At 43.1% G+C, this 17,226-nt stretch overlaps 1 protein-coding gene across 3 annotated transcripts in view; it reads left to right on the top strand.

Moving 5' to 3' along the window:
* Window positions 1–17,226, top strand: part of LOC138299526 (phospholipid-transporting ATPase ABCA1-like) — a 2,649,159-nt gene that overhangs the window by 1,820,413 nt on the left and 811,520 nt on the right. For all 3 annotated transcript variants that reach the window (XM_069237840.1, XM_069237822.1, XM_069237830.1), the window contains one exon: window positions 15,245–15,368. In XM_069237840.1, coding sequence (XP_069093941.1) covers window positions 15,245–15,368 — 124 coding nt within the window. The remainder of the gene's footprint in view (window positions 1–15,244; window positions 15,369–17,226) is intronic.

Raw genomic sequence — 17,226 nt, 5'->3', positions numbered from 1 at the left:
TGTGCTGGGTGACAGGACCAGATGGTAAGCTGGTGATCCCTGAGGGTGGGAGTAGGCACTTCCACCACATTCAAGTGAATGGGATCCCTACCACTGGCCTGAGGGACACCTGTGCCAGTCACACTATAGTGAGTGACCGATTAGTGACCCCAGACATGTATGTCCCAGGAAAGACAAAGAAAGTCAGGATAGCCACAGGGGAGGTCACCTCCAAACCTGTAGCCATAGTGCCCCTAGAGAGGGAGGGTATCCTTGACTGGATTAGGGTGGTACTCAGTGCTGACCTTCCCCTAGATTGTATCCTGGGCAATGACCTCCCAGAGGTGAGTCTGGTCACAGATGGGGTGGTCGCCCAGGGCGCCCCCCCAACCCAAAGTCCTGGGGAGTCAGTCCCTACAGTTAGGAGACAGGGGTCCCCAAGAAAAGGAAAGAAGAAAAGGAAGGGTGGGCCACTCTTAAAGAGAGTTCCAGGGAGCCAAGGGCCTTCTGCCCCAGTAAGGGGGGAGCCCAGAGTTGGCACTGGTGAGGCCTCACCTGACCCCAAGGAAGTCCTGAGTAGTCAGGCAGCTGTCCAGATGCAAGGTGTTGCCCCTGCACTGACAGAAGGGAGAGTGGAAGGAGGGTGTCTGCCACAGGAGGTGGTAGTCCCCCACTCTAGACAGCAAGAGGGGTGCCAGGACCCCAAAGATGCCCCTAAAGCAGCTCAGCCACCTGTCAGTGGAGAGCTTAGGGTGTGGTTCTGGATACTGACAGCTGTCAGTAGCCTCTGCTGGGTGCTAGCCTTCCTGGCAGCACTGTACTTGGCCTGGGAGGCAGACCCCAAAGCCAATAGCAAAGTAGGCCCCCTGACCCTATTGGTCATGGTGGGGTTGCTCAAGTGTTGGGTGACCTCTTTGGGTAAGCTAGGTGTTGCCCTAGCAAAGTTTGGAGTAGGGGAGGTGGGCACCTCACTACCCAAGTTGGCAGAGAGAAAGGAGGAAGACCCCCCTAGAGGAAAGTTTCAGTTTGAGTTGGGTCCTTTTACTGTTGGGATGGCTTCACTACCCATAGGGAGTGACCCTGACAGGAGGATATAAGGCAGAGTAGGCCCTGCAAAGGGACAGCCAGTTTTCTTCACTGTCTTCCTCGCCTAACAAGCCAGGAAGACTCTCCCAGGGTTGGGCTGAGTCTCCTGGGCGTGTGGGCTGGGGGGGGGGGGGTTGTGTGAGAAAACAGGGCTGATTGCAGAGGCCCCATAACTTTTTGCCCCCATTTTCCTCTTTTTGCTGGTGTTTTCCTGACTTTAATGGTGCCCTGGGTACTGCTAACCAGTCCCAGGGCCTGTGCTCTGTGTAAAATGGATATGCAAATTAGGCTAATTATAATTGGCTAAGTTAACCTACCTATAAGTCCCTAGTATATGGTAGGGCATGTAGGTTTAGGGACCACAGCATAGGTGGTGCACACCTAGGTGCATTGCTGAGGTGCCCAGTGTCATTTTAAAAGCAAGCCTGCCTTGCTTGCTGCTTTTAAATTAAAGTTATATGCAAATTCGACTTTGGAATTAAAGGTACTTCCAAAGTCTTAAACTACCTTATTTTTACATATAAGTCACCCCTAAGGTGTGCCCTATGTGCCCCTAGGGCTGGGTGCCATGTAACTATAAGCAGGGACTTTATAAAAATAGATTTATAAGCCCTGGTGAGGTAAAAACAGCCAAATTCGTGTTTCCCTCATTGAAGTAAATGGCCTTCATAGGCTAGAATGGGCAGACTTTATTTTAAATTTTAAAGTCTCCTTAAATGTTACATACCAAGAATTTGGTATCAAATTGATTGTTGTAATAAATCCCACAACTTCCAGTTGTTGGATTTAATATAACTTGTCCAGGTAAAAAGTTTAGACTTTACCTAAAAAGTTGCCAATTTCAGCTCTGCATTGTTTTTGCTGCTGTGCTCTGATTGGCCAGCCTGCAGCAGCTTCTGCCAGGCTGCATTGATTAGGTGTGAAGTGGCCTGGCTTCACACAAAGGAATGTGCTTGGGGGAGAGAATCTCCCCTCAGCAGATGGTGAGGCAGGAAGGGGGAGGGCTGCCAAACTGGTCTTCAAAGGCAGAGAAGGACAGTTGCAGCACCCAGCAACACCCCCACATCCTGCAACCCCATACAATTAGGTGCCCCCTTGATTAGATTAGGAGAGGGCAGGAGAGGGGTGTGTTTATGATTTTTAGCCACACCAGTGGTGGGCTCAGCCAGATGTAACCTCCAAAAATCAGATTCATCCATGTTGGATTTTTAGAGACTGTTGCCTTCTGGGATGGATTTTTGCCACACTTCCCTGGAAGTGGTCATCACAGGGGGACGACCCTGTCCCTGATTGGAGAACCAGGGCCCCCCTGCTTTTCACCCAGGAGCAAGGATAAAACTGGCAGACCTGCACCCACGCCTCAGATCCCCTCCAGAATTCAACAAGAAAGGAACTAAGGAAGAAGAAGGACTGCCCTGCTGGACCCCTGGCCTGCACCTGGACCCTGCACTCAGAAGGACTGCACCAGCTGCACACTTGGGCTTCACCACAAGAAGGACTTTGCCTGGCTTCAACTGGTTCAAGGAGGGACTCCCTGTTTGATACAGGTGAAAAATTGCTAACCAGAGTCCCCTGCACCAACTCTTGAAGAAAGCGACCAGCTGACCACTGTCCAGTGGCCAAAAAGGAGTTTGCGCCAGGTGCATTCTGGGAGTTGAAGTCCGCACCCCCCAAGGACCATCACAGAACTTCTGGACCCTTGGGGTGAGCTGTGGACCCCAAAAGAACCTTAAAAGAACATCTGGGTGAAGCCCCAGAAGTTTGGAAAAGATTTGAGAATTTTTGGAAAAAAGCTCCAGAGAGGGAGCGACCCGCCGCGGAAATTCTAGCCGGCTTGCCTCAACCGCGACCCGGCCTGACTTCGTGGTTCGTCCCGGTAAAGAAAAACATCCAAAAAAGAGACTAAGTCCGAAGGTAAAAAGTTGACCGGGACCTCCCAGCCATCGTATCCGAGAAGGGCTCCATGGACGTCGGATCAAGATCCAGGTTTACCCCGGTCGAAGGATTTTCATCTCGAAAAAACGACTAAGTCCGAAGGTAAAAGTCTCCACCGAGGAAACCCACATCGCGTATCCGGACAAGGGCTCCAGGAGGTCGGATTCAACTGGCAGGTTCGTCCGGTGAAGAAAAACTTCAAAATAAAGACTAAGGGGGTCATTCTGACCCTGGCGGCCGGTGGCCGCCAGGGCCACCGACCACGGGAGCACCGCCAACAGGCTGGCGGTGCTCCCACGAGCATTCTGACCGCGGCGGTTCAGCCGCGGTCAGAAGCGGCAAGTCGGCGGGCTCCCGCCGACTTACCGCTGCTCGGGGGAATCCTTCATGGCGGCGGAGCGCGCTCCGCCGCCATGAGGATTCTGACCCCCCCTACCGCCATCCTGTTCATGGCGGGAAAGCCGCCATGAACAGGATGGCGGTAGGGGGGGTCGCGGGGCCCCTGGGGGCCCCTGCCGTGCCCATGCCAATGGAATGGGCACGGCAGAGGCCCCCGTAATAGGGCCCCGCAAAGTATTTCAGTGTCTGCCTTGCAGACACTGAAATACGCGACGGGTGCCACTGCACCCGTCGCACCTTCCCACTCCGCCGGCTCGATTACGAGCCGGCATCCTAGTGGGAAGGGAGTTTTTCCCTGGCCTGGCGGGCGGTCTTTTGGAGACCGCCCGCCAGCCCAGGGAAAAACTCATGATACCCTCCGCGGTCTTCTGACCGCGGAGCGGTATAATGGGGGCGGAATTCTGGCGGGCGGCCTCCGCCGCCCGCCAGAATCAGAATCACCCCCTAAGTCAGAAGGTAACTTTTTAACCGAGGCCTCCCGCGACCTGTAGCCGAGCAGGGCTCCATCGCGGTCGGCCTGAAAGTTTGACTTTGCCCCGGTCGAGGTGCAACCAGATGACCCGATTGGCGCTTTTTGTTTCTAAGCGCTAGAAAAGTAATAATTCTTTAAAAATTCATATCTCCGGTTCCCCTGAACCGATTTTAATCGTTTTTGTGTCATTTTAAAGATAAAAATATAAGCTATTTTTATAAATTGGTTTTGGATTTTTAAACTGTTTCCTGTGTTTTATTTAATTACTGTTTTGTGATATTTGAATGCTTTACACTTTGTCTCCTAAGTTAAGCCTTGACGCTCGTTGCCAAGCTACCAAGGGTTGAGCTGGGATTAATTTACTGAGACCTAACTGTACCTATGTGGAGGTTAGTGGCTTGTTGCTAGGTGTAGGTACCTACCTGCCCTACCAATAACCCATTTTCCAACAAGAATAATCTTGTGTTTAAAATTATTGAGTACATCTAGGTTCTCTGTAAACACTTAAGAAAAGACTCACAGTCACCTCTGACATCCACAGGCATCACTTGCTCACGAGCATTAGGATTTAACGTAATACCAATTTCCCTTTGATGATATCATCCCAACCGACTGTCTCCCCTAATTACAGTATACACCATTCCAGTTGTAGCTCTGCCTTTTCAGGAAATGTTCATAATTACATAACCTAACAAATCACTTTTTATACCACAATAACTCACAGAGTTTATGTGTGGAGCCTTCATATCAATATATCTGCCTAAAATTTTCTCTGTCCAAATTGTATTACCAGTGATGTTGTAAGGCAACCCAGACTCTTATAGGACTGAAAATATTTTAAACTTTTTTTCTACCCAGCATCAGTCTCATACTCAGATATCACCAAAGCTTAGGGATTCACTAGGGAGGCATCCTCCTTTACATTCAAAATTACCTTCTTATTTTTGTAGCATTTTCCCCAGTTCTCCACACTTATGACAATTAGAATTCCTTGCAAATCAATTCATACTATTGATAAGTGTGCAGTGCTACTACACCTATAACATTTGCCTTTGAAATCTTCAAATTCTACAGGGGATTTCCCCTTAGGCACCCTTGGCACCATGGCTTCAGAGTCATCAGAAACAATATTTATGTTGCTTAATGCATCACTGTGAGCACTTGGGTGAGGTTGTTGACCTCTCATGTCTGTATTAGCCAGGCATTCCACAATGGTAGCAGCTTCCTTAAGTGTGGGATTTTTTTATTAAGAGTTTCTCCTGCACTTGATTACTAGTGGTGCATCACACCAACTGATCCCTAACCAGAGTCTGTCAGTTCTCTAAATTCACACATGTGCAAGAGTTTTAAGAGCAGGGATACAATTACCACCATTCTCTGTTGAACCCTGAACTTTCCTCATGGCAATACAATGTTTATGTGAGGTCCAAAGTGCCACTCAAGCATTTTACTGTCACCTCATAGATGCCCTGTGGTTCTTCATCTGCATTAACAATAAGTATTTCATCAATACTATCATAGATATTGTGGCCCTAAATACCTAAATTATGTGATAATATTACTTGTTTCCTTGCTGCTCTAATGTTAACCCCATTAGCTACCATGTATGAATCGAACAGCTTTTTATAGTGTACTCAGGTAGCGTAGGCTCACCCTTCTTGAGGAGGTCCGGGCGTGTTACTGAGGGACATGCAGCTACATCAATTGAGGAGTAGTGAAGAGACCAAAAATGAAGCAAATACAGTATCTTAGTTTCAATCCTCCCAGCAAGGAATGGTAATATCAAGTATCATATATGGTCACAATGTAATGCTAAAAACAGTTCAAATACCACTCACTTCAATTGAATGATGATCACACGATGGTTAGCTACCAGTTTAAACCTGGCTTCCTGGCATTTCCATACACTTCCTGTTAAACCTGACATCTTTGGTGTGGTTCCCCTTTACTTTTTGCCTTCTGATCTCTTGTTTTGCTGACTTTATTTTTGCTGGCTTTAGGACTCTGTGCACTTTACCAACCAGTGCTAATGTGCAGGTATTCTGTACTCTAAACAGAGATATTAACTTATCCACAGTTGGTCTAAAGTGCTAAAGTGGTCGTGCTCTCTCCTTAAAATGTGGTAATATTGGCTTATCCACAATTGGCATATTTAATGTTCTTCTAAGTTCCTAGTAAAGTGCATTATACATGCCCAGGATGGGTAAATTAAATGCTACCAGTGCACCTGCAGATTGTGCCACCCATTACAGCAGCACTTTAAACATGTCTCAAGCCTGCCACTGCAGAGCCTATGTGTTCAGTTTTACACTGCCATGTCAATGTGGCAAATTAACCCTCTTGTCAGGCCCAGACCTTCCTTTGTAATACATATAAGTCACCCCTAAGGTAGGTCTCTGACAGCCTCTAGAGCAGAATGCAGTGTATTTAAAACGTTGGACATGCACTTTGAAGTTTTACATGTCCAGGTAGTGAACAACCCTTAAATTATTTTTTCACTACTGTAAGGTCTATCTGTCCCACAGGTTAACATTGGGATTACCTTCTTACCTTTAGAAAGTGTAAGTTTCAATTGGCACCAGATGGCTATTTCGAGTTTGGTGTCACAACTAATGGTAAAGTCACAACGAATGGTAAAGTTGGATTTTAAGTCGCAAATCTGAAAATGCTAGTTTTAGAAAGTTGGCATTTTCTTACTTTAACCTTTCTGTGCCTCTGCCTTTCTCTCAATGCATGTCTGGGTAGCTGAGTGGTGGGCTCCTGTGCATTTCTTTTAGATAGTCACACACAAAAGGAGATGATTTGGGCCATTTACACCTTCATGGCCTGATCACTAGGCTGATGGGTCTTCCTGGGCTGTATAGGAGGGAGGAGCTGTCACTTTCACCTGATTAGGGCTATTCCTGTCTCCACACAAAGGGCTGCATAACTCCATGTAGTGTGTCTGGAGCTGGGAAACGAAGGGCAGGGACCTTATGATCTTCAAAGGCCTCTTTGAAGTCTCCCCCACTTCAAAGGTACAATTTTTTTTATAAGTAATGTACCCATATCCTCACCAAATAGGAACTCTCCTGGAACCAAGGACACTCTGCCCGTAAGAAGGACTGCTGTGCTGCCATTAGGGACTGCCACTCTGAACTGCATTGCTGTGTTGGCCTACTGCTTGCTGTGTGCTGAAGAAGGGACAGCCTCTTTGCTACTTGCTCTGCTGCGTTGGTCTGCAGTCTGCTGCTTTGTGCCTGGAGCGAGAAGGACTGTGCCTGTTCTCTACATTCTTGAACCCAAGATTCTCCAAGGGCTTGTTGGCTTGCCCCCTATTGTCTGCAGTCTCAGGGACATCAAAGTCTGCCTGCATCTTTTCTGGTACTGCTGGACTCTGCCATCTTTGAGTCCAACCCTAGCCTGAGGTGTGTCCTGCAGTCCTTGGCCTCAGAAGTGGAATCTGCAGGTGATTTCTGTAAAACGTGACTCCTCATGCCCTCAACCTTGATGTTTTGCTCCATCAAAGATACATTTTCAGCGGACCCTGCTTGAGTTCTGTAGCTAGCATTCCCTCCATTGTGGTCGGACTGAACTTTGGATTTGCACCAGTCCCTCACGACCTCAAGTAACCTTTTGAGGGCTAGTGATTTCTAAGCACTGTTTTTACATTTAGGCCCATATTTATACTTTTTTAGTGCCGCATTTGCGTCATTTCTTGACGCAAAAGCAGCGCAAAGTTGCACAATATAATTGTATTTTGTAAGTTTGTGCCATTTTTGCGTCAAAAAGCGGCACAAATGCGGGGCTAAAAAAGTATAAATATGGGCCTTAATCTTTAAAAATTCATATCTTCACTTCTAATTCTTGGATTTCTGTCGTTTTGGTCTTGTTTTACTCAGATAAATATTCTAGGGTGGAGTCATTTCTGTGGTGTTTTCACTGGGTTACTTTAATTTAAGTTTTGCCAAAATACGTTTCATATTGCATCTTAAGTTAAAGCTGACTGCCCTGTGCCAAGCTACCAGGGGGTGAGCATAGAGTTAATTTAGGTTGGTTATCTGACTTACCCTGATTGGGATTGTTGTACCTACTTGGACAGGGTACACACCTCTGCCAACTAGAGACCCAATTTCTAACAGTACTGTTTCAGTGGGACAAGGTTGGTCCTTGTAACCAGCACATGCTCTGTCGCAGCCAGCCTGAACTGTGGATTTACCCTAGTCTAGCATGACCCGATAGACCTGGCTTGCCCTTTAAGATTTTAAGCACAACAATTGCAGGTATTCTTTAAACATTTATATCTCAACTTCTACTTATCGGATTTTTGTCGTTTTGTTCATTAAATTAACATCTATTTTTTCAACCTGAACTGTATTGTTTTTTGTGGTGTGGTGGCAATCTTACCCTTGGGTGGGGTAGGAGAAACAGGTTTCTTTCCCCAAATTGTATCCCCCCCGCCACAGGGTAAGATTAATCAAACGTGCTCATGAAGGACAATCTGGTGAGGTAAAGATCAAAGAAAGAAATAGATTTAAGGTGGTCAGATTAGGCTTGGAAGTGAAGAGGGTAATGTGCAGATGTGGAGAATGTGGCAACAGGGATAAGATTCTAAACATTATTCGCCTCTCCTATGCAATGTTATGATCTGCCTGGCAGACCTTGGGAGGAAGCCCTTAGATACTGTGGGACCTTTGACAAGAGAACATATTTCCCTATCTGTTGACTTTTGATCTATCTGTTTTCCAGGTGGTCCAATGTGGTGTGGGTTAGTATTAAAAGTCCAATAACATTTAGGAGGCAATAGATCAAAGAGAAGGATTAACAATGTTTATTGTAATGCATAATGTGGCACAACATTCCTCAAAGGAGGTTAAAATCTTTTTTTATGAGTGTGGCATTAGCTATAAGAATTATGCATTTGCAAATTAGAGTAGTTGCAAAGTACTATACATCTCTGAAAGAAAGGTTAGAACTGATAAGAGTGAATGGTTTTCATTGGAAGTAGATATTACAGAATAGACTGTTGGCTCACAGAACATCTCCACATGCAACATCTGGAAGGATGTCATTTGAACTACTTAAAGGCAGAATGCATTTGCACTGCTTAAAGGCAAAACAGGCACTTCGCTTTCTCCTGTTGGATGGTTTGGGCAAAGGAATGGGTGAATGTGTCTATTAAGGATGAATGGAGGACAAGAAACAAGAGACAAAAAGAGAAAATGAAAAAAGAAGTGTGATATAGAGAGTGAAAGCATTTGTTGGCTGTGCTGATAGTTCTATGTTTACTAAACTGTTAGTGATTGTAAAACTTCAAATGTAATGAATGCTAGGGAAAGGAAGATTTGGAACTTGAGGTTTGTGGGTGTGTTTAGATTTGTGTGTGCACACTGGTTGCTAGTTGGAGGAGTAAAAATGTTATCAGAATACATAGATGTGGTGCCTCAATGATGGATCTCAGAAGTATGGGGAAAATAATATCAAAAAGGCCTTTTTACCAAGAAGATTAAGTATCCTTTTGAGAGACAGTAGTTATCTTCTTGTGCTGCTGTAAAAATATATTCCCAGTGTTTTGCTTGCATATAGGTATTTTTTTTCTTTGGTTTATTTGAGGAAGGAAGATGTGTGACATCTTACTTTACTCATGACGAAATTCCATTCTACAATGTCAATGTATGAGCCAGAGCTGATAGTTTAATGCTCATTAGAATATTGGAATGTTGAGAGCTCCATTGAAGACAATGGAGTAGCAGCGGCCTCTATAAAATGATATAAAGCCGTTGCTCACAATATTGCAATGCCATTATGCACAGGGACTGCTTCTCTCATTCCACTGCTCTTGTTCTGTCAGCTTCACCTTTCAAGTGCCCAGGGACTAGATAGGACACCACTTAGCAGGGCAGGAGTTTCAGCATGAGGTTGCTGATATTCTACTGGAGGATGAAAAAGAAGGAAGAAAAAAGTTTGCAACATAGAATATTGTGTGTTTACGTTAGTGCATGTTCCTGGAGTGCCACTGGATTTCTTCCTCAACATTCTGGCCAGAGACTAATCTCTGAGTTTCTTAGACTTCTCTACATGAGAGGTTTTTAATCCATACTTTATGTCGGCTGATTTGTCATTGTGAATATTTTCCAGTCTGATATGCAAAGGTTTTATGCTTGGGCATTGATTCTTTCATCAGTGCTCTTTATTGGATATTTTAGCTGACACCATTTTTCCCTCTCATTTTTGCAGATTAACTTAGATAAGGGTATTTCCAATATGGAACATGCTTGCTCTATTATTACAATAGTAACTGTGATACTAATGAACTTTTAGCTCTATTTTAAAATCAAATATTGATTGATTACATAATTGCTGAAATCTAAAAATGAATACCCAATGAATAAACAAAAGAAAGACTAGATGAATTGCAAATAAAACAACTAATTCTCTTTACTATCTGAACTGAAAGTCTTTAATGATTTATTGTTATTTAGACAATTACTCCTTCTTTCTCTTTGTCCATGAACAAAGGTTCATACAACCAGTGGAAAGGGGCTCTTTCATGATTATATTCAACTATTGACATACAGAAAACACCGCTCTATAATGGCTGACTTCTTTAGTCTCCTTATCCAGTTATTGCTGTGAATGTTCAACAGCTAACAGCTGTTGCCCTGCACATGGCTGTTATCTGTTGAACATTCACAGCAACAGCTGAGAAACAAATGCTTCAGAGCCAAGGAAATGGGGTTCAACCCCCTCGGGCTCAGAGAGGCATTTGCTTTTTTAATTAGAATATTTGCCTCATTTGGTGGAATGTTCTAATAGCCTTAAAGCCTGCCTTAGAGGGCTATACCAGCCATTGATGGGCTGCTTCCTTGTTAAAGACTACTCAAGTGGGTGATTAATGGCCGGTATAGCCCACTATGCAGGCTATAAGGTTATATCAACTATGCCTTGTGTGAGACGATGGTTGTGGTGCATTCAGTACATTCTCTCTACATTATCTTCAATCACTTCTGGACATGTTCATCCTTTCTGAGCCTCCCTTTGGAACAAGAAAGAATATAGTTGATGATTTATACTGTGAGCACTCAAACGAATGTCTCTCCTAATGAGCATTTTTCGGAGTGGTTTCCATTATCAATACGAGTATAGCAATGCTCAGGGAAAGTACAATAATCAGTCCACCAGTGCAAGCCTGCACAATTCTTTGTTTCGTGTGACTGCAAATCAATAACATGAGGCTGACTATGAGCCAGGGCTTGCACAGATCCTTCATGGCTTGCTAATTCAGAAAGTAGACACACTGACAACTGTGAAAAAATCTGTCTGATTCGGAACAAATTCAGTTGCGCTTGTTTTCAGTGCACTGCGCTTAACTAATCACACCCTAAGGCTAAAAAACAACATCGGTCTTGACAAATCTTACATCATCCATAAAAAGCTGAAATTATTTCTCCTAACTTTGGTACTTATTGACATTTTCAAAAAGAGCTATTGCTATTTTATATGCTTTTTCTGTTTGTTCCATTCCTTGTGTTAATTGCCCTGGATTTAGTTACAGCAAGCTATGCGTTCATGGTCCCTGAAATGTTAAGAAATCGTGTTTAATGGGCTCAATTACATTTTCATTTTGTCACGATAAACTGGGATTTTTCTTCTGTACCTAACAACCCCCATAGTTTGTGCCTTTCGGTCATCGCCCTATTAATTTATAAGCAAAGCAGTAAAGAGAAAGTCTTGAGCAATAACTGTGTACTTCTATGATTAATAGCGGAGTTGTTTATGCAACATTAGCTTACTGTACGGCACATTTATCTCTGTTAAAAGATGAACGGAGAGAGAGTGAAATGCAGTTGACCAAATCTAATTGATTTTAAGGTTTTGAAAGTAGGGCTTTGGAAAGCACGGTTAAGGTAGGTGAACACGCAATAACAATGCCTTTTAAATATAACCTCTTATAGGAAAGTATAAACAACGACCATTTATTTTGATACCTAGCAGGGGGAAAAGAGCGCACATGGTGTCCCGATATAAGCCCTACACAGCAACTGCCCCTTAGAGTCAACTGCGTTTTTGAGCCTCAATAAATCAATAATCAAATTAACAAGTCATCTACTTCTAAATAAAGTCCCAGCAAGAGATATCCTGAACATGGCCTAGATTTTTAGCCCTGATTTTGGCGAAATGTACTGACCAAGAACAAGGGAATATCAGTCACCAGTGGCTGTATCACATACAGTACCCCATAGGGCACAACGGATATGAATACCTGTTTTCTGCTCCCCTGTGGCAATGTAGTATTACAGAAGGTTTGCACGCCCTCTTCTGTAATACAGATAGTGCTGGTGTGCATATATAAGTAGCACTACTTTAAAGGGAGTTCCCTCATTTGTATGGGACCGAGGAAACTCTTTGCTTGTGCACCCTTGCTTTATTATGGACTCGGGCACAGAAGGTAAAAGGCCCTAAGGAGGTACACTAACTGTGCACTACAAAAACGAGGTGTTAATGTGAACGCTTTTCTGAAGATCTTAATAGAAATAATAACAGCTGTCTGCTCAGCGTAAGATTAGTCAAATATATTCCAAAATCATACTTAGTATACGTCCCTTTGGACAGACCATCCTCAACACTCTAGCCCTCCCCTCCCAACTTGTGATAGGAAAGGACATAGACAAGCTTGTAGCTCTTCACTGGTGAGCCACTATTAGCTTCCTGGTACACCTGAATCAATCAGTAGGTGTGTTGATGTCTGCTAGATTGAGAAGCAGTTACTGTAGCAGCCCAATTCATGGGATATGTGGTAGTAGTTGCCCCATTTATGCAGGTGTGGCTCCTCCGCTATGGTGGAGGAGTGTGGCCCCCGCCAGCAGCTGCAAAACTTTCACTACAAATCGATGGTAAACTACGTTTGTTATCATTTGGTGGTAAAAGGGCGGGCCATGAGTTATGTTGGGAACGAGGGGAAGTGCTCAGCACTCTCCCTCAGTGCGCATGTATGTTTGGCCAGTCAATTCGGGTTGGCTAAACACACATGCTCACTGGGCTCTCTCCAGCCCAGCAACACAGTTGCTGGGCTGGAGAGAGCAGGCACAGGCTCCGAGTCTGCCTGGGAGTGCCCTGGCTGGGCGCTCCCTAGCCAATCCATACGCTGCTGTCAGCAGCATTCAGGTTGGTTGCAGGGCAGGCTGGAAGCCTGTGCCTGTAGTCAATAGAGGAGCTGTGCGGCGCGGCGGCTGCAGGGGCAAAGCAGATAAGTGTTTTTTTTTTTTTTTTAAATGAATTTGCCATCCCCCGCACCCTCCCACGTGCCGCCCTGTCCCAACAAAGCCCTGCAAGCCGCTACTGCATTTATGCTGAGATGACCGTTCATCTCTTCTGCCATCCTTCATCACAGTAACAGCAGCCATAATGGAACCAAGGCTTTATGGAAGAAGTTATTTAGTAATTATTCACTCTTCTCAGATTACATGAGTGTCGGATGGAGCCCCATAGGCACCCTACAACATCTCTTCTTCCCTATGGCTGGCGGTTAGTTAAGCACACAGAAAATCACTGAAGCCAGAAGGAAACAAACATCAAGTGGTATTGAGATTATGTCAACAAGCGCCTTCCTAGGGCAACAGTAAGCTGCCAATCACACTACCTGTTCAAGAGAACCAACAGGTGCCTAGTATTATTTGTGCTTTCTTTTCTATGCATATTTCTCTGTTCCATTACTGCCCCTACCCTCATTTAAGAAAGCTTGGAGGGTAGACATTAGGTTAAAGTACTTTATGGTAGTGACAAGGCATACCATTCCCATGGGACCTCATTACTTAAATAATATTTCTTTAATATTTGTCTTATGCTGTCAGGTCTCCCAGGATATGTGGCATTCAATGAACTTCCTAGACTCAAACTCTAATTTAAAGGCTCCTAGCTATTTTTAAGTAGTTGTATAAGCCTTATTAAGATCAATTTTATAAAAATATTATATTTATAAACCTTATTAAGATCAATTTTATAAAAATATTATTTTGTTCATATTCACTTGTAGGACCCTGGCCACAACCAGTTGCCACCTTGGTGACATTTTCCTTTAAGTGGTAGAAGCTCACCTTTTCCTCTCCACTGTAATTCAAAAATAAATCGTGCAGTTCCATAGGAAAATTGCATAGTTAGTAATTGATAAGCACACTGTACAAGCAAAGTCATTGTTTATAGTACTTGTATAAGAAAGAATATATTTTGAGGTTTAAAATGTTGGGTGGACCTGTCTCTACTATCGTTTACTGGAGCACTGCAATGCCCTGATTGCTGAAGGTGTAACACCAGTATATTGAAAAACCAACAGCTGCTTTAAAAATGCCTTCTACATGTTTGGGCCCATTCTTGCAAACAACAACACTTCAGACGCATCCACTAGCTGTTAAAGATCTCTTGAAGAGAACATTGTAGATCTCAGGTGATCACTTCAACTACAGATCAACTGCAGAGAGCAGGTGGCAAAAACAAAACATCTTGCATAGATGGGCTATTGATGAGTCAAGTGGAGACCTATTCATTGAACACAGGAGGGTGAATGTAGTTGGAATGCCAGCCAACTCCCGCTTTCCACAGAGGTGTATAATCAGCCAGAGTATTATTGTGTCTTTGATATGCTTAGCCATGACATGAGATCAACTTTTCTTGTTGATCAGCAAGTGTAATGGTGCTTCTTTTATCTCAAGATGCAGCATTTTTCATTACGGAGCCAGTTCAAAGTCACTGACGTCTGCCTAAATTCCTTTAACTTATTAACGTGTCTCACACTGTAATAGCAATTGAACTGCCACATAATTTAACAAACAGCTTTCATTTTGTAGCACATTATTTACGTTTCCTCTCTTTTTTCCAGTGTGCGCCCCTTAAGTATTTACCGTTTTGCATCTTTCTCCTAAGAATAAGCACCACATGCCACCGAACGTCCACCTTCCCTGTCTCAATGCATTATAAAAACTTACCTTTTTCTCGGAGAAATTCTATTCGCTTGAGCTTTCATTGGTCATAGATGCATCGGTACCGCTGTTCCAGCCCCTGAAAGGACATATTGCTACGTTTGATCAAACATGGTCAGTTTGGATTATCTTTAAGGCTTTCGAACATTACTCACCTTAGCCTGGCCAGTAACTGGAGGCTGACTTAGAGGAGGCAGACGCTACATAAGCTTGTACAAACTGAATAATGTTTCTGATTGAAGACAGAGAGAGTAATTTAATTCATCTCTAATGGTGGATATTATATATACTTGTGCAATCAGTAATTGTTGTTGGAATATATTGAAGAAATAGTTTGTATTGCGCAAATATATCTCAAACCTTGATAATTGTTGCAGTTTGGGTAATGTACATAATTGTGGTATTTTCTTTTTTTTGTTAGAACCTTAACAATGTAAATGAAATACTTAAGAAAATACTACTGATTTTTCCACATTTCTGCCTTGGAAGAGGCCTTATTGATATGGCGAAGAATCAAGCCATTGCCACAGCATATTCCAGATTTGGTAAGTTCTGTTTTTTAAAAAATGCGTGCGCGTTGGGTTTTGTTACATTTTGCATGTAGAGAATAAAAAAAACATACAACTAAGCAGAAGAGACATTTTTTCTGAAAAGTGGACCTCATTTTGAGTCTGGTAGTAATACAAAGTCCTCTGATTCCCTCTAACATGTAAGTCTACAGTTTAGAAAATTTCCTCAATGGATTGTCATCAAAATTTAGCATTTTCTTCACAAATCAGGTTATTTTCCATCACTACACAATTATGTAATCAGAGCCAAAGAGCACCAAAGTGACTTGCGTGCTTCTTGTACAACTCTCAGGTGATTGAATCGCATCACTTTTAAATTAACCTTATTCAAAGTGTGCAATAAATGTATTCTTTGTTAGTTAAAAAGCTGCTATTCATTTAAAATACAGGCATACATTGAAAATAACAGTTAGTTGACAATCATCTTGAGACTGATTCACAAAACTCCTGATAACCTATGAACCTTATCTCCAGAAGGAAAATACTTCTTTGAGTGGAGACATCCTTTACTCTTCGACATCATGATAGAAGGGGAGTGTACCACCCAAGAAACTTCCCCTTGACGCAAATTAGTGCATAGCAATACTTTGCGTTATTTTTACTACCTTTCAAACACAAATCGTGATGTGCTTCGGTGAGTAAATATCATCACAAAACTTTGCAGCAGATTTGCCATGACAGGAAAATATAATGGTATATTTCAAAACCCCACAATGTTAGTATTGAACATCCTTTCTCAAGCTCACCTTGTAACTGCAATTGTATTAAATTTGCATAATTTGCTTTTGCATAATTGCATGAAATTTGGGAAAAATAATGTGTAATTATGCACATACAAAATTGCCTCTTGGTGCAAAATGTTAGCGTAAAATGCTTCCACGCATACATTCCATGCTAAGAAGTAGTGTAAAAAACAAAAGTTCTGTGAACATCAGTCACTTGCATTCTATTGTGTGCGTTGTTCACTTGCATTTCCAGTGATGTTTTTACCGCAAATGACATGTTTGTGATACACTTTTTATCATGAATCGTGTGTAATTAGGCCACATGGTGTAATCGAGAAATTTTGGGAACTTCACTTAACAAGAGTAACTCACAATTGTTTTAGATTACACTGCGTATTGCAGATTTCACCTTTGCCACGTTCTTACCCTTCTTGGCACAATCTTGATTTTAAGACACACAAGGCCCAACTCACAAAGGGAAATCTGTGAGCAGAGATCTCCACACACAAAGAACTCTGTTTAGAACTCTTCAGAGATCTCTGCCTGGTTGGCTTTCATTATATCCAGGTGAACAGCTCTGCCCAGACCTGTGATGTAAAGGTATTCACCTGCTTACATAATGGAGATACTCTTACGAAAAAAAATACTACCAAAATGATAGTAACTTTTTGACCAACTTTCTGAACGATGCCTATAGGCTGAGAGTTCCATCTCTGCTAGGGAAAACTCAGAATGCAGTACAGGGAAACAACATTCACCTGACCTAAATCACGCACACTTAATAAACATAATTGCAGCAGCACATAACTTCAGCCAAAAGCCTTGGCTCTTCCCACCCTTGACTTTACTGCAGCTTCAGAATGCAGCCAGCCCCACTCAAGAGGAACAGAAACTTCATTGTGGATGAGGAAGACCTTGTTGATCATTTCAGGAAACTACATGTTCTGCCTCCATATACCTTCAGTGAACTAGAAAAGATTGCCATGTGGCAGAAACTGACATACTCTGTCAGTGTGTCAAGTGGTGGTAAGGATTTTGGGGGAATTCAAAGAATATGTTAGGATGAAAGGAGGCAGGCCAAATAGTTATTATCCTGTATTCAGGAGGCA

This window comes from Pleurodeles waltl, chromosome 1_2 (assembly GCF_031143425.1).
Source record: "Pleurodeles waltl isolate 20211129_DDA chromosome 1_2, aPleWal1.hap1.20221129, whole genome shotgun sequence".
NCBI lineage: Eukaryota > Metazoa > Chordata > Amphibia > Caudata > Salamandridae > Pleurodeles > Pleurodeles waltl.
The sequence above is the reverse complement of the archived record's forward strand: the minus strand, read 5'-3'. Positions and strand labels throughout refer to the sequence as shown.